Genomic DNA, 16,896 nt, shown 5'->3' with positions numbered 1-16,896 from the left:
ACCTGCATTGCAAAAAGACAACCCAAAAACTTGGTTCGCCTTAGTGGACTACACCCTGGACATCCACGGCATTTCTGATGACGGCACCCATTTTGTGCTTATCAAGCACCTTTTCCACCCTCCGGTGGGGGCAATCCATCACGTTGTTAACTAGGAGCATCTTGATGACTGCACCCTCTGCAACTTTGTTGGTGTCTGTGTGCTCTAATCGATGACCAAACATTGCCTGATGCAGCCCTTTGGACGCTGTGGATGGTCAAAATGCCCCCAGATCTGCAGCGTCATCTACTGTCTCACGCCGCTGACCCTCTCGAGGTTCAATTAGACATGGCAGATCAGGCTTACGCCATCATTCAGCATCAGCACCTACTGTCACGAATGATATCCCCACCATCCTACTCAGTTGGCACACCTGTGCCTCTGGTTCTGCGACCTGTCAGCAGAGGCCAGCGCTCTCACCTCAGCGCCTCTGTTACCTGTCAGGAGCTGCCACCTAGCTGCCTACAGGCTCCTGACAACTGCCAACCTCGCCCGAGCAGCAGTATGATCAGCTACTGGCCCCTTCGCAGTCAGCCGCAACTCCTGCCCACACCGTGCTGGCCTGTAACTGGTCTACCTGCTGTGCTGGTTCCATACTACTTACAGAGATGCTGTCCACAACTGCCGCATGCTCTGCACCTTCCCAAATGAGACTGCCAGGCACGTTTAGACGCCATGTCTTGCCATGTACCTACATGGCGCCTATCTTCCGACCCTGCACCATCTACACTCCTGGAAATGGAAAAAAGAACACATTGACACCGGTGTGTCAGACCCACCATACTTGCTCCGGACACTGCGAGCGGGCTGTACAAGCAATGATCACACGCACGGCACAGAGGACACACCAGGAACCGCTGTGTTGGCCGTCAAATGGCGCTAGCTGCGCAGCATTTGTGCACCGCCGCCGTCAGTGTCAGCCAGTTTGCTGTGGCATACGGAGCTCCATCGCAGTCTTTAACACTGGTAGCATGCCGCGACAGTGTGGACGTGAACCGTATGTGCAGTTGACGGACTTTGAGCGAGGGCGTATAGTGGGCATGCGGGAGGCCGGGTGGACGTACCTCCGAATTGCTCAACACGTGGGGCGTGAGGTCTCCATAGTACATCGATGTTGTCGCCAGTGGTCGGCGGAAGGTGCACGTGCCCGTCGACCTGGGACCAGACCGCAGCGACGCACGGATGCACGCCAAGACCGTAGGATCCTACGCAGTACCGTAGGGGACCGCACCGCCACTTCCCAGCAAATTAGGGACACTGTTGCTCCTGGGGTATCGGCGAGGACCATTCGCAACCGTCTCCATGAAGCTGGGCTACGGTCCCGCACACCGTTAGGCCGTCTTCCGCTCACGCCCCAACATCGTGCAGCCCGCCTCCAGTGGTGTCACGACAGGCGTGAATGGAGGAACGAATAGAGACGTGTCGTCTTCAGCGATGAGAGTCGCTTCTGCCTTGGTCCCAATGATGGTCGTATGCGTCTTTGCCGCCGTGCAGGTGAGCGCCACAATCAGGACTGCATACGACCGAGGCACACAGGGCCAACACCCGGCATCATGGTGTGGGGAGCGACCTCCTAGACTGGCCGTACACCTCTGGTGATCGTCGAGGGGACACTGAATGGTGCACGGTACATCCAAACCGTCATCGAACCCATCGTTTTACCATTCCTAGACCGGAAAGGGAACTTGCTGTTCCAACAGGACAATGCACGTCCGCATGTATCCCGTGCCACCCAACGTGCTCTAGAAGGTGTAAGTCAACTACCCTGGCCAGCAAGATCTCCGGATCTGTCCCGCATTGAGCATGTTTGGGACTGGATGAAGCGTCGTCTCACACGGTCTGCACGTCCAGCACGAACGCTGGTCCAACTGAGGCGCCAGGTGGAAATGGCATGGCAAGCCGTTCCACAGGACTACATCCAGCATCTCTAAGATTGTCTCCATGGGAGAATAGCAGCCTGCATTGCTGCGAAAGGTGGATATACACTGTACTAGTGCTGACATTGTGCATGCTCTGTTGCCTGTGTCTATGTGCCTGTGGTTCTGTCAGTGTGATCATGTGATGTATCTGACCCCAGGAATGTGTCAATAAAGTTTCCCCTTCCTGGGACAATGAATTCACGGTGTTCTTATTTCAATTTCCAGGAGTGTACTTCAGTGACGGTATGCCTCTGTGCCACAGATATCTTGATCAGCATCCACTTTCTCATCGACACTGGCACCCACATCAGCATCATTACAGCCAAGCATGCTGTTGACGCACTATCCCCCTCTACCCTCAACTTAATCACTTGATCACTGGCAACTGTTATCCCATTGTTGTCCACGGCTCCATCAAGATATTGCTTCACTTCTCACTGGTTCACATCTTCTCTTGGACCTTCCACACTGCCAATGTGGATGAAACAGTGATCAGGTTGGATTTTCTACACCATTATGAACTTTCGCTAGATCTGCATGCTGCTGCACTCTACCACACATCTGGTTCTACAGTTCCGTGCACACCCAAGTTCACCACCACTTAGCTCTCCACCACCTTGGATATGCTTTCCACGTGTGCTTCACTGATCGAGCACATAATCACACAGCTCTATGATCTGTCATACGTGCACTCCCAGATCGACAATCTCCACACCCAGAACAATGACTTACGTGCCTGAATCGCCTTGCCTCTGCTGAATTGTCACATGCACAGCGTACTGTACTTCACCTATCTGCCACTCCACAGTGAGGTGGCCCAGCACACACCCCTACAGAATCTTCTTGCCGACCTGCTTCGGCGTCGAGCACTCCACCACCTGCTGTTTTTTTTTTTTTTTTTTTTTTTTTTTGCATCGCAGCAGACGAATTTCCAAGACCCACCTGCAGGTGCCTCTTCTGATTATTTGGGCTGCTTCACTCCTGCACCACACCTTCCATCTCCGCCTGCAGCCAATGCCCTGCCTACATTGTTCCAGTTTATCAAGGTCAGTTCACTGACGTTGCCTGTGAATACATTTTTGACCCCTGAATGCCGACTTCCCTACACGATTATTGGCCATCAGTAATGGCACTTGCAATAAGATTCGTACCACTGATGGCTCACCTATTCGTTATAAGGCTAGGTGCCTTAACGATTCTAAACTTCTGTGCACCAAGGAGATTGTTCAGCAGCTGTTGGCTTTGGGTGTCCTCTACCCCTCAGAAAACAACTAGTCTTCACCTATTCACTTTGTTTCCGAAAAGGACAGCACCTTACATATGTGTGGGGACTACAGGTCCCTTAATGCCTGTACCATTATCGATAACTATCCCATTTCACATATCCAAGATTTCACGCAGTTGCTTCATGGTTCTACCTTTTCTCTGTATGGGCACCCTGGGATGTGTGTCACGGCACGGCTGGTTACGGAGCGCTTCATCTGGCCTGGCATGAAGCAATGACGGCCGCACTTGGAGCCTTGCGTACATTCCGTGCCAGTGCACACCTCCGCACCCCTGTGTCCCGTTCCCGCACCACCCTCCCGTGTTCGTCCACAAGGACCTAGCTACATGCGACTTTGTTATGCTGCAGGAAGACACTCTGCAGGCAGACCTTCAGCTGCCCTAATCAGGCCCTCACTGTGTGCTACATCACAGTACCAACACGCTCGTCATCACCTCCACAGATGGCCAAAGACAGTCTTAGTTAATAGACTTAACCGGCGTGGACCCTCAATGACGACTTTCCTCTTGACGCAGCGATCCTGCCTTTGGCCGATTCATCTCTGCCCCCCTTCACCTCTCACGTGCAGCTGTTGGAACCACCAGCCCGCAGCACTGCCGACACTGCCGCTCGCACTTCCCGTGCCGGCCTGCACCTACAACCGCCGCATTGGCACCAAGATTACGACTTCATCTCATGAGACTTCTCTCCCCCATACTCTGCTGCGCACTACCAGAGGGGGGGGGGGGGGGGGTCAGTGGCATCTCTGGTGCAGAGCACCCTATCTTTGGCACCTTCCTTCTTTGGACTAGTATGTTCTTGTGCGAACTTTCAGCATGAAGATGTGTAACATATATATATATATATATATATATATATATATATATATATATATATATATATATATATATATAATTTATGAGCGACCAATAAATGTGTTTAAGTGTGTTATCTCTCAACTAATATTCCGTGATAACCACATATGGTTACAAGTTCCATCATAATTGCTTCGACGATTGTAGTCTTTGTTGCTTACATTTTTTCTGATCTCAATGAAATCCCAGCAGCTCGGTGCTTGGGAACGCTGTTAGTTTCATCAAAGATAATTCTTGTCCGGTCAGCTATAGCTGGATTCCGAGATTCGACATCTACATCTACATCACTACTCTGCAATTCACATTTAAGTGCTTGGCAGAGGGTTCATCGAACCACAATCATACTATCTCTCTACTATTCCACTCCCGAACAGCGAGCGGGAAAAACGAACACACAAACTTTCTGTTCGAGCTCTGATTTCTCTTATTTTATTTTGATGATCATTCCTACCTATGTAGGTTGGGCTCAACAAAATGTTTTCGCATTCGGAAGAGAAAGTTGGTGACTAAAATTTCGTAAAAAGGTCTCGCCGCGACGAAAAACGTCTATGCTGTAATGACTTCCATCCCAACTCGTTTATCATATCTGCCACACTCTCTCCCCTATAACGCGATAATACAAAACGAGCTGCCCTTTTTTGCACCCTTTCGATGTCCTCCGTCAATCCCACCTGGTAAGGATCCCACACCGCGCAGCAATATTCTAACAGAGGACGAACGAGTGTAGTGTAAGCTGTCTCTTTAGTGGACTTGTTGCATCTTCTAAGTGTCCTGCCAAAGAAACGCAACCTTTGGCTCGCCTTCCCGACAATATTATCTATGTGGTCCTTCCAACTGAAGTTGTTCGTAATTTTAACACCCAGGTACTTAGTTGAATTGACAGCCTTGAGAATTGTACTATTTATCGAGTAATCGAATTCCAACGGATTTCTTTTGGAACTCATGTGGATCATCTCACACTTTTCGTTATTTAGCGTCAACTGCCACCTGACGCACCATACAGCAATCTTTTCTAAATCACTTTGCAACTGATACTGGTCTTCGGATGACCTTACTAGACGGTAAATTACAGCATCATCTGCGAACAATCTAAGAGAACTGCTCAGATTGTCACCCAGGTCATTTATATAGATCAGGAACAGCAGAGGTCCCAGGACGCTTCCCTGGGGAACACCTGATATCACTTCAGTTTTACTCGATGATTTGCCGTCTATTACTACGAACTGCGACCTTCCTGACAGGAAATCACGAATCCAGTCGCACAACTGAGAAGATACCCCATAGCTCCGCAGCTTGATTAGATGTCGCTTGTGTGGAACGGTGTCAAAATCTTTCCGGAAATCTAGAAATACGGAATCAACTTGAGATCCCCTGTCGATAGCGGCCATTACTTCGTGCAAATAAAGAGCTAGCTGCGATGCACAAGAGCGATGTTTTCTGAAGCCATGCTGATTACGTGTCAATAGATCGTTCCCTTCGAGGTGATTCATAATGTTTGAATACAGTATATGCTCCAAAACCCTACTGCAAACCAACGTCAATGATATAGGTCTGTAGTTAAATGGATTACTCCTACTACCCTTCTTAAACACTGGTGCGACCTGCGCAATTTTCCAATCTGTAGGTACAGATCTATCAGTGAGCGAGCGATTGTATATGAGTGCTAAGTAGGGAGCTATAGTATCAGATCGGTATACAATCTGGACCTGAAGACTTGCCGTATCAAGCGATTTGAGTTGTTTCGCTACCCCTAAGGTATCTACTTCTAAGAAACTCGTGCTAGCAGATGTTCGTGTTTCAAATTCTGGAATATTCCATTCGTCTTCCCTGGTGAAGGAAAATCGAAAAACTTCGTTCAATAACTCCGCTTTAGCGGCACAGTCGTCGATAACAGTACCATCAGCACTGCGCAGCGAAGGTATTGACTGCATCTTGCCGCTTGTGTACTTTACATACGACCAGAATTTCTTCGGATTTTCTACCAAATTTCGAGATAATGTTTCGTTGTGGAACCTATTAAAGGCATCTCGCATCGAAGTACGTGCCAAATTTCGCGCGTCTGTAAATTTTAGCCCATCTTCGGGATTTCGCGTTCTTCGGAACTTCGCATGCTTTTTCCATTGCCTCTGCAACAGCGTTCGGACCTTTTTTTGTGTACCACGGGGGATCCGTTCCATCTCTTACCAATTTATGAGGTATGCAGATCTCATTTGCTGTTGCTACTATATCTTTGAATTTGAGCCACATCTCGTCTACATTCGCATAGTCAGTTCGGAAGGAATGGAAATTGTCTTTTAGGAAGGCTTCTAGTGACACTTTATCCGCTTTTTTAAATAAAATTATTTTGCGTTTGTTTCTGATGGATTTGGAAGAAGTGTTATTGAGCCTAGCTATAACGACCTTGTGATCACTAATCCCTGTATCAGTCATGATGCTCTCTATCAGCTCTGGATTGTTTGTGGCTAAGAGTTCAAGTGTGTTTTCGCAACCATTTACAATTCGCGTGGGTTCGTGGACTAACTGCTCGAAATAATTTTCGGAGAAAGCATTTAGGACAATCTCGGAAGACGTTTTCTGCCTACCACCGGTTTTGAACAAGTATTTTTGCCAACATACCGAGGGTAGGTTGAAGTCCTCACCAACTATAACCGTATGAGTGGGGTATTTATTTGTTACGAGACTCAAACTTTCTCTGAACTGTTCTGCAACTGTATCATCGGAGTCTGGGGGTCGGTAGAAGGAGCCAATTATTAACTTAATTCGGCTGTTAAGTATAACCTCCACACATACCTATTCGCACGGAGTATCTACTTCGACTTCACTACAAGATAAACCACTACTGACAGACACAAACACTCCACCACCAATTCTGCCTAATCTATCTTTCCTGAACACCGTCTGAGACTTCGTAAAAATTTGTGCAGAACTTATTTCAGGCTTTAGCCAGCTTTCTGTACCTATAACGATATCAGCTTCTGTGCTTTCTATTAGCGCTCGAAGCTCAGGGACTTTTCCAGCGCAACTACAACAATTTACAACTATAATTCCGACTGTTCCTTGATGCAAGCACGTCCTGTAATTGCCAAGCACCCTTTGACATTGCAACCCATCCCGCACTTTCCTGAGGCCTTCTAACCTAAAAAACCGTCCAGTCCACGCCACACAGCCTCCGCTACCCGTGTAGCCGCCAGCTGAGTGTAGTGAACTCCTGACCTATACAGCGGAACCCGAAACCCCACCACCCTATGGCGCAAGTCAAGGAATCTGCAGCCAATACGGTCGCAAAACCGTCTGAGCCTCTGATTCAGACCCTCCACCCGGCTCTGCACCAAAGGTCCGCAGTCGGTTCTGTCAACGATGCTGCAGATGGTGAGCTCTGCCTTCATCTCGTAAGCAAGACCGGCAGCCTTCACCAAATCAGATAGCCGTTGGAATCCAGAGAGAATTTCCTCAGATCCAAAGCGACACACGTCATTAGTGCCGACATGTGCCACCACCTGCAGCTGGCTGCACCCTGTGCTCTTCATAGCATCCGGAAGGACCCTTTCCACATCAGGAATGACTCCTCCCGGAATGCACACGGAGTGCACACTGGATTTCTTCCCCTCCTTAGCCGCCGTATCCCTAAGGGGCCCCATTACGCGCCTAACATTGGAGCTCCCAACTACCAATAAGCCCACCCTCTGCGATTGCCCGGATCTTGAAGGGTGAGGATGATCCTCTGAAACAGGGCAGGCGGCTGCATCTGGCTCAGACAGAGACAGTGCCTGAAACCGGTTTGTCAGACGCACCGGGGAGGCTTTCTGATCAGCCTCCGGGGACGCCTTTCGCTGCCTGCCACGCCTTGGAACGACCTCCCAATCAACCACAGGCGAGGGCTCAGCCCCACTGCGGGCAGCAACCGGGGCAACCACAGCGGCAGACCGATCTGGGGACAGACGGGACGAGGTTGACATCCCCGTGATACCCAAGTCCGGCTCCCCACAGTGGTGCCCATTGGCAACAGCCTCAAGCTGCGTGACCGAAGTCAGCGCCGATTGCAGCTGTGAGCGAAGGGATGCCAAGTCAGCCCTCATCCGAACACAGCAATCGCAGTCACTGTCCATTCTAATCGATGTTGAACAACAGTTACTGAAACACGAGTCCGTGCCTAGATAACGCAAGCGAAACACGCAAACAATGTATCAACTAACCTGTACAAATGCCTAACGACTGCGCTACAATCTGCTGAATTTACGATTACAGTAACTAAAACTCGAAATTGCACCTCCTATACGAAACTCACACGCAATTTAAATAAGAATCTACCAAGTAAACACTAAAGCGTGATGCTACAACTGTCAAATACTATAATACGCCCGAAATATATGAATTAAACAATGCAAGTACCCAAAAACACGCAAAGAAATTAATTAAACTATCTAACAAATAAGTAAGCTAGGGTTATACGACTTGCTGCTGCAGCTGCTTATCCAACGGCGGCAAGGAGCACAATCGTATAATGTTCTCCCATAACTACTATTCAGATGATGTAATACTATTGATTTTTGTGTTAATATTATTGGTGAAACTCTGGCTTGTCTTTCTGCACTAGGATTAAATGGTGGCTCACGCTTTCCGCAGCTTCCTATGTCATCATCGGCATGAGCTGATTATTGTCAACAGACACTGAATAATAAAATAAATGAAAAGAGTAAGAAGCTGTAAAACCAGTAGAAAAAAAGGAAAAAAATTAAACAATTAATGCATCTTAAAGAAATAATCTCAAGAATTAAATCCTTTTTCGTAAAAATGCAGCTAAAAATGTATACCACACAAAGACTAAAGCTACGGTGGTATTTTACATGTAATAGTTGGACAAATTAAATCGTTTTGCTGTCATGCAAAGTACAGTGAGTTGTTCTATTCGCGCAGAGTTGATGTTGGTTACTGTGATGTAGGGATGCCAGTTGTACCACTGATATTGTTGGAAACTGAACAACAACTCACACCTGTCTGTAACCTTTTAGTTTCAAATTCTCACTTCCAGGCACTGTTACACCTGTAGTAGCTGTCACGCAGTCTGATCTCAACGAAATCCCAAAAGCTCAAGGCTGGGAAAAGCTGTTGGTTTCATCAAAGATAATACTTGTCCGATCAGCTACAGCTGGGTTCCAAGATTCGAAATCTGATCTGTAGAATGTATTCAGATAAGAAAGAGATGTAAGATTGGCACTTCCAAAGAAACAAAAACCTGTCGACGTTCATCCATTTCAAAATTGTACGTTTACATTACTCCTGTCTTCCTGCTCAGCAGTATAGTAAAATAGGCAGGTTTTTGGACAGCCTAGACGTTTAATCTTTTTCCTGATACTCAAGATGATAAAAGATACGCTACACTCAGTAAGGGATAGCTTTTGTATCAGCATTTCTGAGGAGTATTATATTTCTTATGAATGCCGCAGATGTTGTGCATGGTGTCCAGGCTAGAGGTATACAAAAGCAGTTCTTTGTATTTCAGTACCTACTAAGGTTTATAACAATTTGTCCAACATTGTACACAGGGGCTCAAACATGTTTATGCAACAGTGCTTTGCAACAGGTTATGTACTCTGTAATCATTGAGGGCACCATTTGTAGGTCGACATATATGAAAACGGTACTCCACTTCTCACTAAATGTTCGCAAGCATAACAGGTGTTATGGCATTTACTGTGGTATAGATCTGTTGTTTCACATCTACCAAATAACGAACCTCTGTTCTGTCTTGATGAACGTCCATGCACAGAAATCCAGGAAAGTGAGACTAGGAGACCAAGCCAACGAGAGCCCTGGTACTGATCCACTACCCAGGAAACGTCTCATGGAGAAATGTGGTGTAACGTCTCCATGGCAGTGGGGTCGGGCACTATCCTGCTAGAAAAAACGTCAGGACGTCAGGCGGCATCTGTGGAATTGTAGTTCACCGACTTGTCGAGATAGGTGTGTACCATCGTTGTAGATTCCATTAAAAACGGACCATCACATCATGTTCATGTAATTCCAATACATTAACTTTTGGTATACCCCTTCCCTACTCAACACTTCTTTTGGAGTCTCACTTTCCCAAATTCGACACTTATGTCAATTGAGGGTTGGATTGTATGGGGGAAGATACCAAACAGCGAGGTCATCAGTCTCATCAGGTTAGGGAAGGATGGGTAAGGAAGTCGGCCATACCTTCAAAAAAGGAACCATCCTGCCACTTGCCTGGAGCGATTTAGGGAAATCACGGAAAACCTAAATCACGATGGCCGGATGCAGGATTGAACTGTCTTCCTCCCGAATGCGAGTCCAGTGTGCTAACCGCTGCGCCACCTTGCTCGGTTATGTAAGTTGAGATTGCCATAAACATGGGAGGTAGTTTCATCACTGCATAATTCACTGACTTCACTGAGGTAGTCGTTGTTATCGTCTAAAAGAAGCAAAATTTCAACACTGAAATCATATTGTCTGCAGTGGTCCTCAGGCTTAATGTGATGCAAAAGTTGTAGTTTGTAAACACACAACCAGCAACATTTGTGCTCAGTGTCATGCACTGTTGAATGGGGGATGGTTAGTTTCCTATTAGCTTGTCCGATGGATATACTTGGATCTAGCGAATGCTTTGCACATGTGTTCCACGGTCTCTTCACTCACTTGAATTTTAGGAAGTATCTCAACATTTAAAACGAAACTTTCCATTTCTTGAAGAGTTCTGTCCCAATCATAAATCGTCTCTTCTCGCATGCCACTGAACATGTGCTGCAGATTTTAGCTCCACTTACCATAGCATGCACTGCACGTTTCGTAGTGGCGTCCACATGTTAACTGTCAGAGTATGCCTGCATGGTGCACAGAACCATTTGTGCAGATTTGTGAATGCTCCATTGGACCTACAAGGGAATTAGCACAAGCTGCGATCGCAATTGCAGTTGAGTTGTGGTTTATATAAATATGCTTGTGGTGCTGATTACAAAAATGTGTAAACTAAGTGTTGTCGCCAATTATGCTGCAAGCTACGAAAATGCTACATTCTGCTCACAATGCACCACAACTGAGATGATATCGTGACTTCAGTAACTGTAGTCGTCGTAAACAGTGTTCCACCTGCTAATGCAGCTGTTTGCAAATGCATGCTCTGATTGACACTCGCCACACTGTACCGAAGGTCACCTGACGAGTATCCGAAGCGACATCTAGAGGAACTTGACAGACATTACACATAAGAGAAAGGAAACCAGTGCAATAGTGATCTCCATCTGTGTAATATCAACCTCAGCAGATAATCTGTTCGTTTGTGGCGTTACTGATTTCATAGCGCATCACATTGTTCTCCGTGTGATAATGAATTCTGCAAATACAGTGAGCTTGATTGTTTGCCATTACGAAAACAAAAGAATCGACAGAAATTACAGTTAAGGAGAGAAATGTAGCTGGATACATAATCAGTATGGTAGATGAAACAGCGGCAACCAATGGTAACAATGTACATCATGAAAATACAATAGACAGTATTGAAGAATATGAATAAGCAGAAGAAGATTTTTCTGGCGGCGAGAAACTTATGGATGATACAGAGGTGGTGGTGGTTAGTGTTTAACGTCCTGTCGACAACGAGGTCATTAGAGATGGAGTGCAAGCTCGGGTTAGGGAAGGATTGGGAAGGAAATCGGCCGTGCCCTTTCAAATAAACCATCCCGGCATTTGCCTGAAACGATTTAGGGAAATCACGGAAAACCTAAATCAGAATGGCCGGAGACGGGATTAAATCGTCGTCCTCCCGAATGCGAGTCCAGTGTGCTAACCACTGTGCCACCTCGCTCGGTGGATGATACAGAACCTGATAGTGATGAAGAGCTATTACGAAGTGATGGATGCCAGTCGTCTGATTATCTGCCAAGCCTGCTGAAAAGGAAGAGGTGGGGTGATATATCTTTTGAAAAAAAGCAAGGGAGATAATAGGATTTCACGATTCTGGGGAAACTAAAAGATTAAGCTTCAGTACTGCAAAGGAACGATATCGTATCATGCGAGATACAAATCATCTATGACATTTACGTCCCGCGGTAGCGAAAGGGGGTAAAGGCCTGCACTCAAAACTACACGTGACTGACGATTATGTAGCCCAAAATGTCAGGTTGGCAGGAGCTAATGTTGACAACAAGGATATTCGTGTTTTGGATTTGGAAAAGGCCCAAGAAATACGATTAACTCAGTTCAGTAGATCTATCCTTGGATGGGCTGAAGAAGTGCTGCTGATAAAATGTAGATGTATCGATATTTTTTCCAAAAATATATCGATACGTAACAGTGATATTTTCTCCTCCGATGATATGATATCGAAATATCAATATCGAGTGCTGGTATTTTTATATTATATTTTTTTCGTTATTTTAGGTAAATATTTGAAATTGTTCTTTTGAAATTGCAGTAGAATATAATTTTACTTTCACTGTATGAAGGAATCCTACTACTTTTTGAGCTTCCGACACGTGGACGTTTTGTCTTTGACTGTGTGAAACAAGTATAGGTGGAACAATGAAGTCAGATTGCACCTGAGGGTGGAACTGTATATACGGTGTTTTGTCAAAGTTTAATGAGAGCCGATTTGCAGAGAACCCCTTAATGATTTTCTGGAAAAATCGTTTACAATTTCATCAGTTAATTCTTGTCTGCCGGGTGTGATAGCTATACTTGTATCATCCTTCCCACATCTTTGTGTGATTGCGTTAATTCCCTTTCTCTAATCATACACAAGTCGACGTGGAGATTAACTCTCCTCCTCTGTATTAGTTACATATAAAACCCAGGAAATGTTAAGAAAGAGTACAATTTCATCAGTTAATTCTTGTCTGCCGGGTGTGATAGCCTTCCCACATCTTTGTATGATTGCGTTAATTCCCTTTCTCTAACGATACACAAGTCGACGTGGAGATTAACTCTCCTCCTCTGTATTATTTACATATAAAACCCAGGAAATGTTAAGAAAGAGTACATGTAATCCGAAGTTTGTTATGAAATATCTAGTACGATTATTGGGAAAGTATATTGAAATACGTACTGTCCTGCTTGCACTTTCCAAATACGTCCAGTGCGGTGTGCTTGGTGTTGAAGTTTGATGCAATGATTTCTAGGGTGGTCCAGTTGAAACCTCCATCTGAAGTTAGCTGCATGACGCAACAGAAAATAAGCATAACCTTGCGGAATTATAGTGTCTATATAAAGCAGTAAATTTTCTAGGGAATGCTGGCAGTTACTCTATGGTCATATAGACATTTAAAATTATTGTGTACGTAAAATATTGCACTTACTCAATACATAGGGTGTCTATAATCAAAGTTCCAGGTTGTAAATGCTCAGAATGGCGTAAAATTTGAACAGCATATTATTGACGGAGGGGAACGTCATGGAACAAAGCATTTAACAAAAAAAATTACAAATAGACGGCGCTGTAAGCGTCTAAACGTAAATGGAGTCGGCTGAGTTGCACATTACACCATCCATTCTGCTCAACGTGTGTGCCAGCACAAGTTCGGCAGTCAACAATTGTGGCACGGCAAGATCGTACGGTATCAGTTGGGAAAAATCGGTTTTTAACTGTTCTGTGGTCCAACACCGCCTAAAAAGCGAACTGACATTGGTTTTTTATTTCTCTGGGACCAAAACCGCATAAAAAGAAAAATAGCATTCATATCTAATTGTCGTGAGGCTGGCGCAAGACATGTTCAATATGCTGTCCACTGTTTTCTGCACAAACTGAAATCGAGGAACAGCATGTTCCACAACAGATCGTAGTGTTTCGGGGGTGACGTTCAGAAGGCGTTGCACAATGTGTACCTTCGGTTCTGCTACATTCGTAACTGGGGCACTGAACACAGCTTGTTTCAGAGAGCTCCACAAGGAGAAGTCACATGGTTTAAGATCAGGTGATCTGAACAGTCAGTCTGAAGGAAAATGACAGCTTATAATTCTAGTATTTCCGAAATGCTTCTGCAGCAGCCGCTTCACTGGCTGTGGAATGAATGGAGCAGAGCCATCTTGCATAAGAAGACCCCACCCACACGTACACCCTATTGAAGGGTTGGAATGTCGTTTGTGTGCAAAAGACTCTCATAGCGTTTACCTGTGACGGTATAGGTAACAGGACTCTCATGACTCATCTCCTAGGCAAAAATACGGCCCTACGATAAACGATGCCGTCAACTCGCAGCGCCCAGTCACCTTTGCGCACTGAAGTGGTACTGGTTGATGTGCATGGGATTTGCCGTTGCCAATATTTTGCAATTCTGCTGATTGAAATGTCCTTGGAGATCGAAATGGGCTTTGTCTTTTCACAGACTATTCCATAGCCATTCACTGTCTACTTCTATGCTAGCAAGAAATTCCAGAGTGAACGTTTGTCTTGCTGGCAGTTCAGCAAGAAGCAACACCTGAGCATGAATGATTTTGTGTGGACAGCAATGCAGGATATTTTCTAGGATTTTATACCCCGTGTTCGCAGACATGTCCAATGTTGGGCAATTCCCCACACACTGTATGTTTGCACACCACTGCTCGACCCCTTCTGCAATGCTATGGCCACTTTTTCGACAGACTTCGGATCAACAGATTTTTTTTCCCTCTGCCACACTGCACTTACGTTAGAAGAATCCGTCTTTTCGAATTTTGTAATCATTTTCTCCAGACCCTTAGCGGACACTAGACCGATGCCTTTTTTCATACCCTTGAGTATCCGGAACTTCTGCAGGGTTACTGGCGTCCAGTCACCGTTCTCGTAAAAGAGCTTTAGCAGCAGCGCACGAGGCTTCATGGAGACAGTCATGTTTGGCGTCTCGGACGCCAACTGTGGAAAAATTTTCGCTAATTTTGTTGTTCCAAGACGTTTCCCCCTGTATCAATTCTGACGCTATCCTGAGCAGTGGTTCTTTTTCTTCAGCGTTTTGAAGCTGGAACATTAGTTATGGCCACCCTGTACAACTAATGAAATTATTGATTGGAGACTCCATGGAGTGTTCTGTGCACCACGACCAAATAGTGGATAGAATTGGAAGGAAAACCAGCATTGGTCGTATTTTGTTTTATTGTCAGCAAAATCGATTTTCAGTCACTTAGTGATCGCTCTAAGCTTGTGGTTATAGCTTCATACCAGTGCCTACCAATTTTAATTGTATATTACAGCACTGAGGATGGTCACTAAGTGACCGAAAATCGATTTTGCTGACAATAAAACAAAATACGACCAATGCTGATTTTCCTTCCAAAACTAATTAAATACTGCAGGAAATGTAGCACTATATTGTTACATCCCATAAAAATATTTCCAGACGATAACAGATTCAGAGAGCAAATGGTTACCATAGTGGTCTTCTTTCCATAACAGTCAGCGAAACACTGGAAAATAAGAACATTTATTACATCATGCACACTGGATACAATAATAATGAAGTAATGAATGTTGATACCTGCACTTACCCTTGCCGTTGTATCATTCTTATTTGGTATAGTGCCGTTTTCCCGGAACGAAATGATCGTTTCTGAAACAACACAAGATGATTTTGCCGTTTAAGCTTAGCTGAATGAATATGCTGTGAGTATATTCATAATAACTTGAACAACCCATTTTTGCAGGCCGTAGTGGCCGAGCGGTTCTAGGCGCTACAGTCTGGAACCGCGCGACCTCTACGGTCGCAGGTTCGAATCCTGCCTCGGGCATCGATGTGTGTGATGTTCTTAGGTTTAATTAGTTCTAAGTTCTAGGGGACTGATGACCTCAGAAGTTAAGTCCCATAGTGCTCAGAGCCATTTGAACTTACCCATATTTGATACATTCGTGAGACATTTAATTAGGTAAAACTGCTGTATTGCACTGTCGACATGTCAAGAAAATAGTTGATTGCACTGGTCTTGATGGACAAGATGGACGAATTCGGTTAATTTGATCACTGGCGGTTTGCGGTTCGCAAAGCATGGGACTCCTCATCTCTGAGGTCACTGAGGTAGTACGTTTTTCATGTGCCTCCTGTAATGTGGCACTGGATTGCAGTTCACGCTCCATCTCGTTTAATTCCAGCTTTAGGGTACTTGTATAATTATCTGATTACGTATAGAAATTAAGAAAATTCAGGGTGATGTAATAGTAAATTTTAATTGGCTGATTCTGTGTAAGCCTACATACCTTCTTTCAGGAGGTACTGTATGTTCGACATATGTAGCTAATGTTGGATAGGAACCAAAGAATTACGAGAGCATATGGGTGACTATGGCAGTTCTCGCTGCAGAAGCGTATATGATGAGGTGTCTGGTTAATGCAACAAGCAGACAAAGGATCCAGTTCTGATTATTATAGTTGCAAAGCTTCTAGAACATTGGTGCATTGGTGCTTTCATTGAACCCATGTGTTGTGGCGTAATTTCTCTACGAGGGCAACCCTTCCTACAAGAATGAGACTGCCCGTTCACCAAAGCGGGGGAAAGCATGAAATAGCACGCAATGTTTATTACGTTCTTTGTATGCTCAGTTTAGAGTTGGAAACAGGATGAATGGCAGAATCCCCGAAAGAGCTTTATCAAACTTCAAGAGTCTTTTGCAGACAAATATTTATTCACAGTTCTGGCTGAAAAGTATTCAATAGAGGCTAGAAATAGGGTTGATGTCTGTTGTTTCAGGGAAAAGATATTGCGAAGCAACACTCGTCATATGTCTCTGTGCCACAGGGCACGGCAAGAAAAAGGTGTGACTCATATACACGCATATCCTGAGGGTCTTACAAGAAAGAGCTCCAGAGAAGCAGCATTATTAA

The 16,896-nt window shown here is 45.2% G+C and overlaps 1 protein-coding gene across 1 annotated transcript in view; it reads right to left on the bottom strand.

The window, feature by feature from the left end:
• Window positions 1–16,896, bottom strand: part of LOC126339307 (uncharacterized) — a 103,704-nt gene that overhangs the window by 48,320 nt on the left and 38,488 nt on the right. Inside the window, exons 3-5 of the mRNA XM_050001619.1 lie at window positions 15,570–15,631; window positions 15,453–15,488; window positions 13,159–13,264 (exon numbers count right to left, since the gene is read on the bottom strand). Coding sequence (XP_049857576.1) covers window positions 13,159–13,264; window positions 15,453–15,488; window positions 15,570–15,631 — 204 coding nt within the window. The remainder of the gene's footprint in view (window positions 1–13,158; window positions 13,265–15,452; window positions 15,489–15,569; window positions 15,632–16,896) is intronic.

Source organism: Schistocerca gregaria, chromosome 1, assembly GCF_023897955.1.
Source record: "Schistocerca gregaria isolate iqSchGreg1 chromosome 1, iqSchGreg1.2, whole genome shotgun sequence".
Taxonomy (NCBI): Eukaryota; Metazoa; Arthropoda; class Insecta; order Orthoptera; family Acrididae; genus Schistocerca; species Schistocerca gregaria.
Note: the sequence above shows the minus strand (reverse complement) of the source record. Positions and strands in the feature narration are given on the sequence as shown.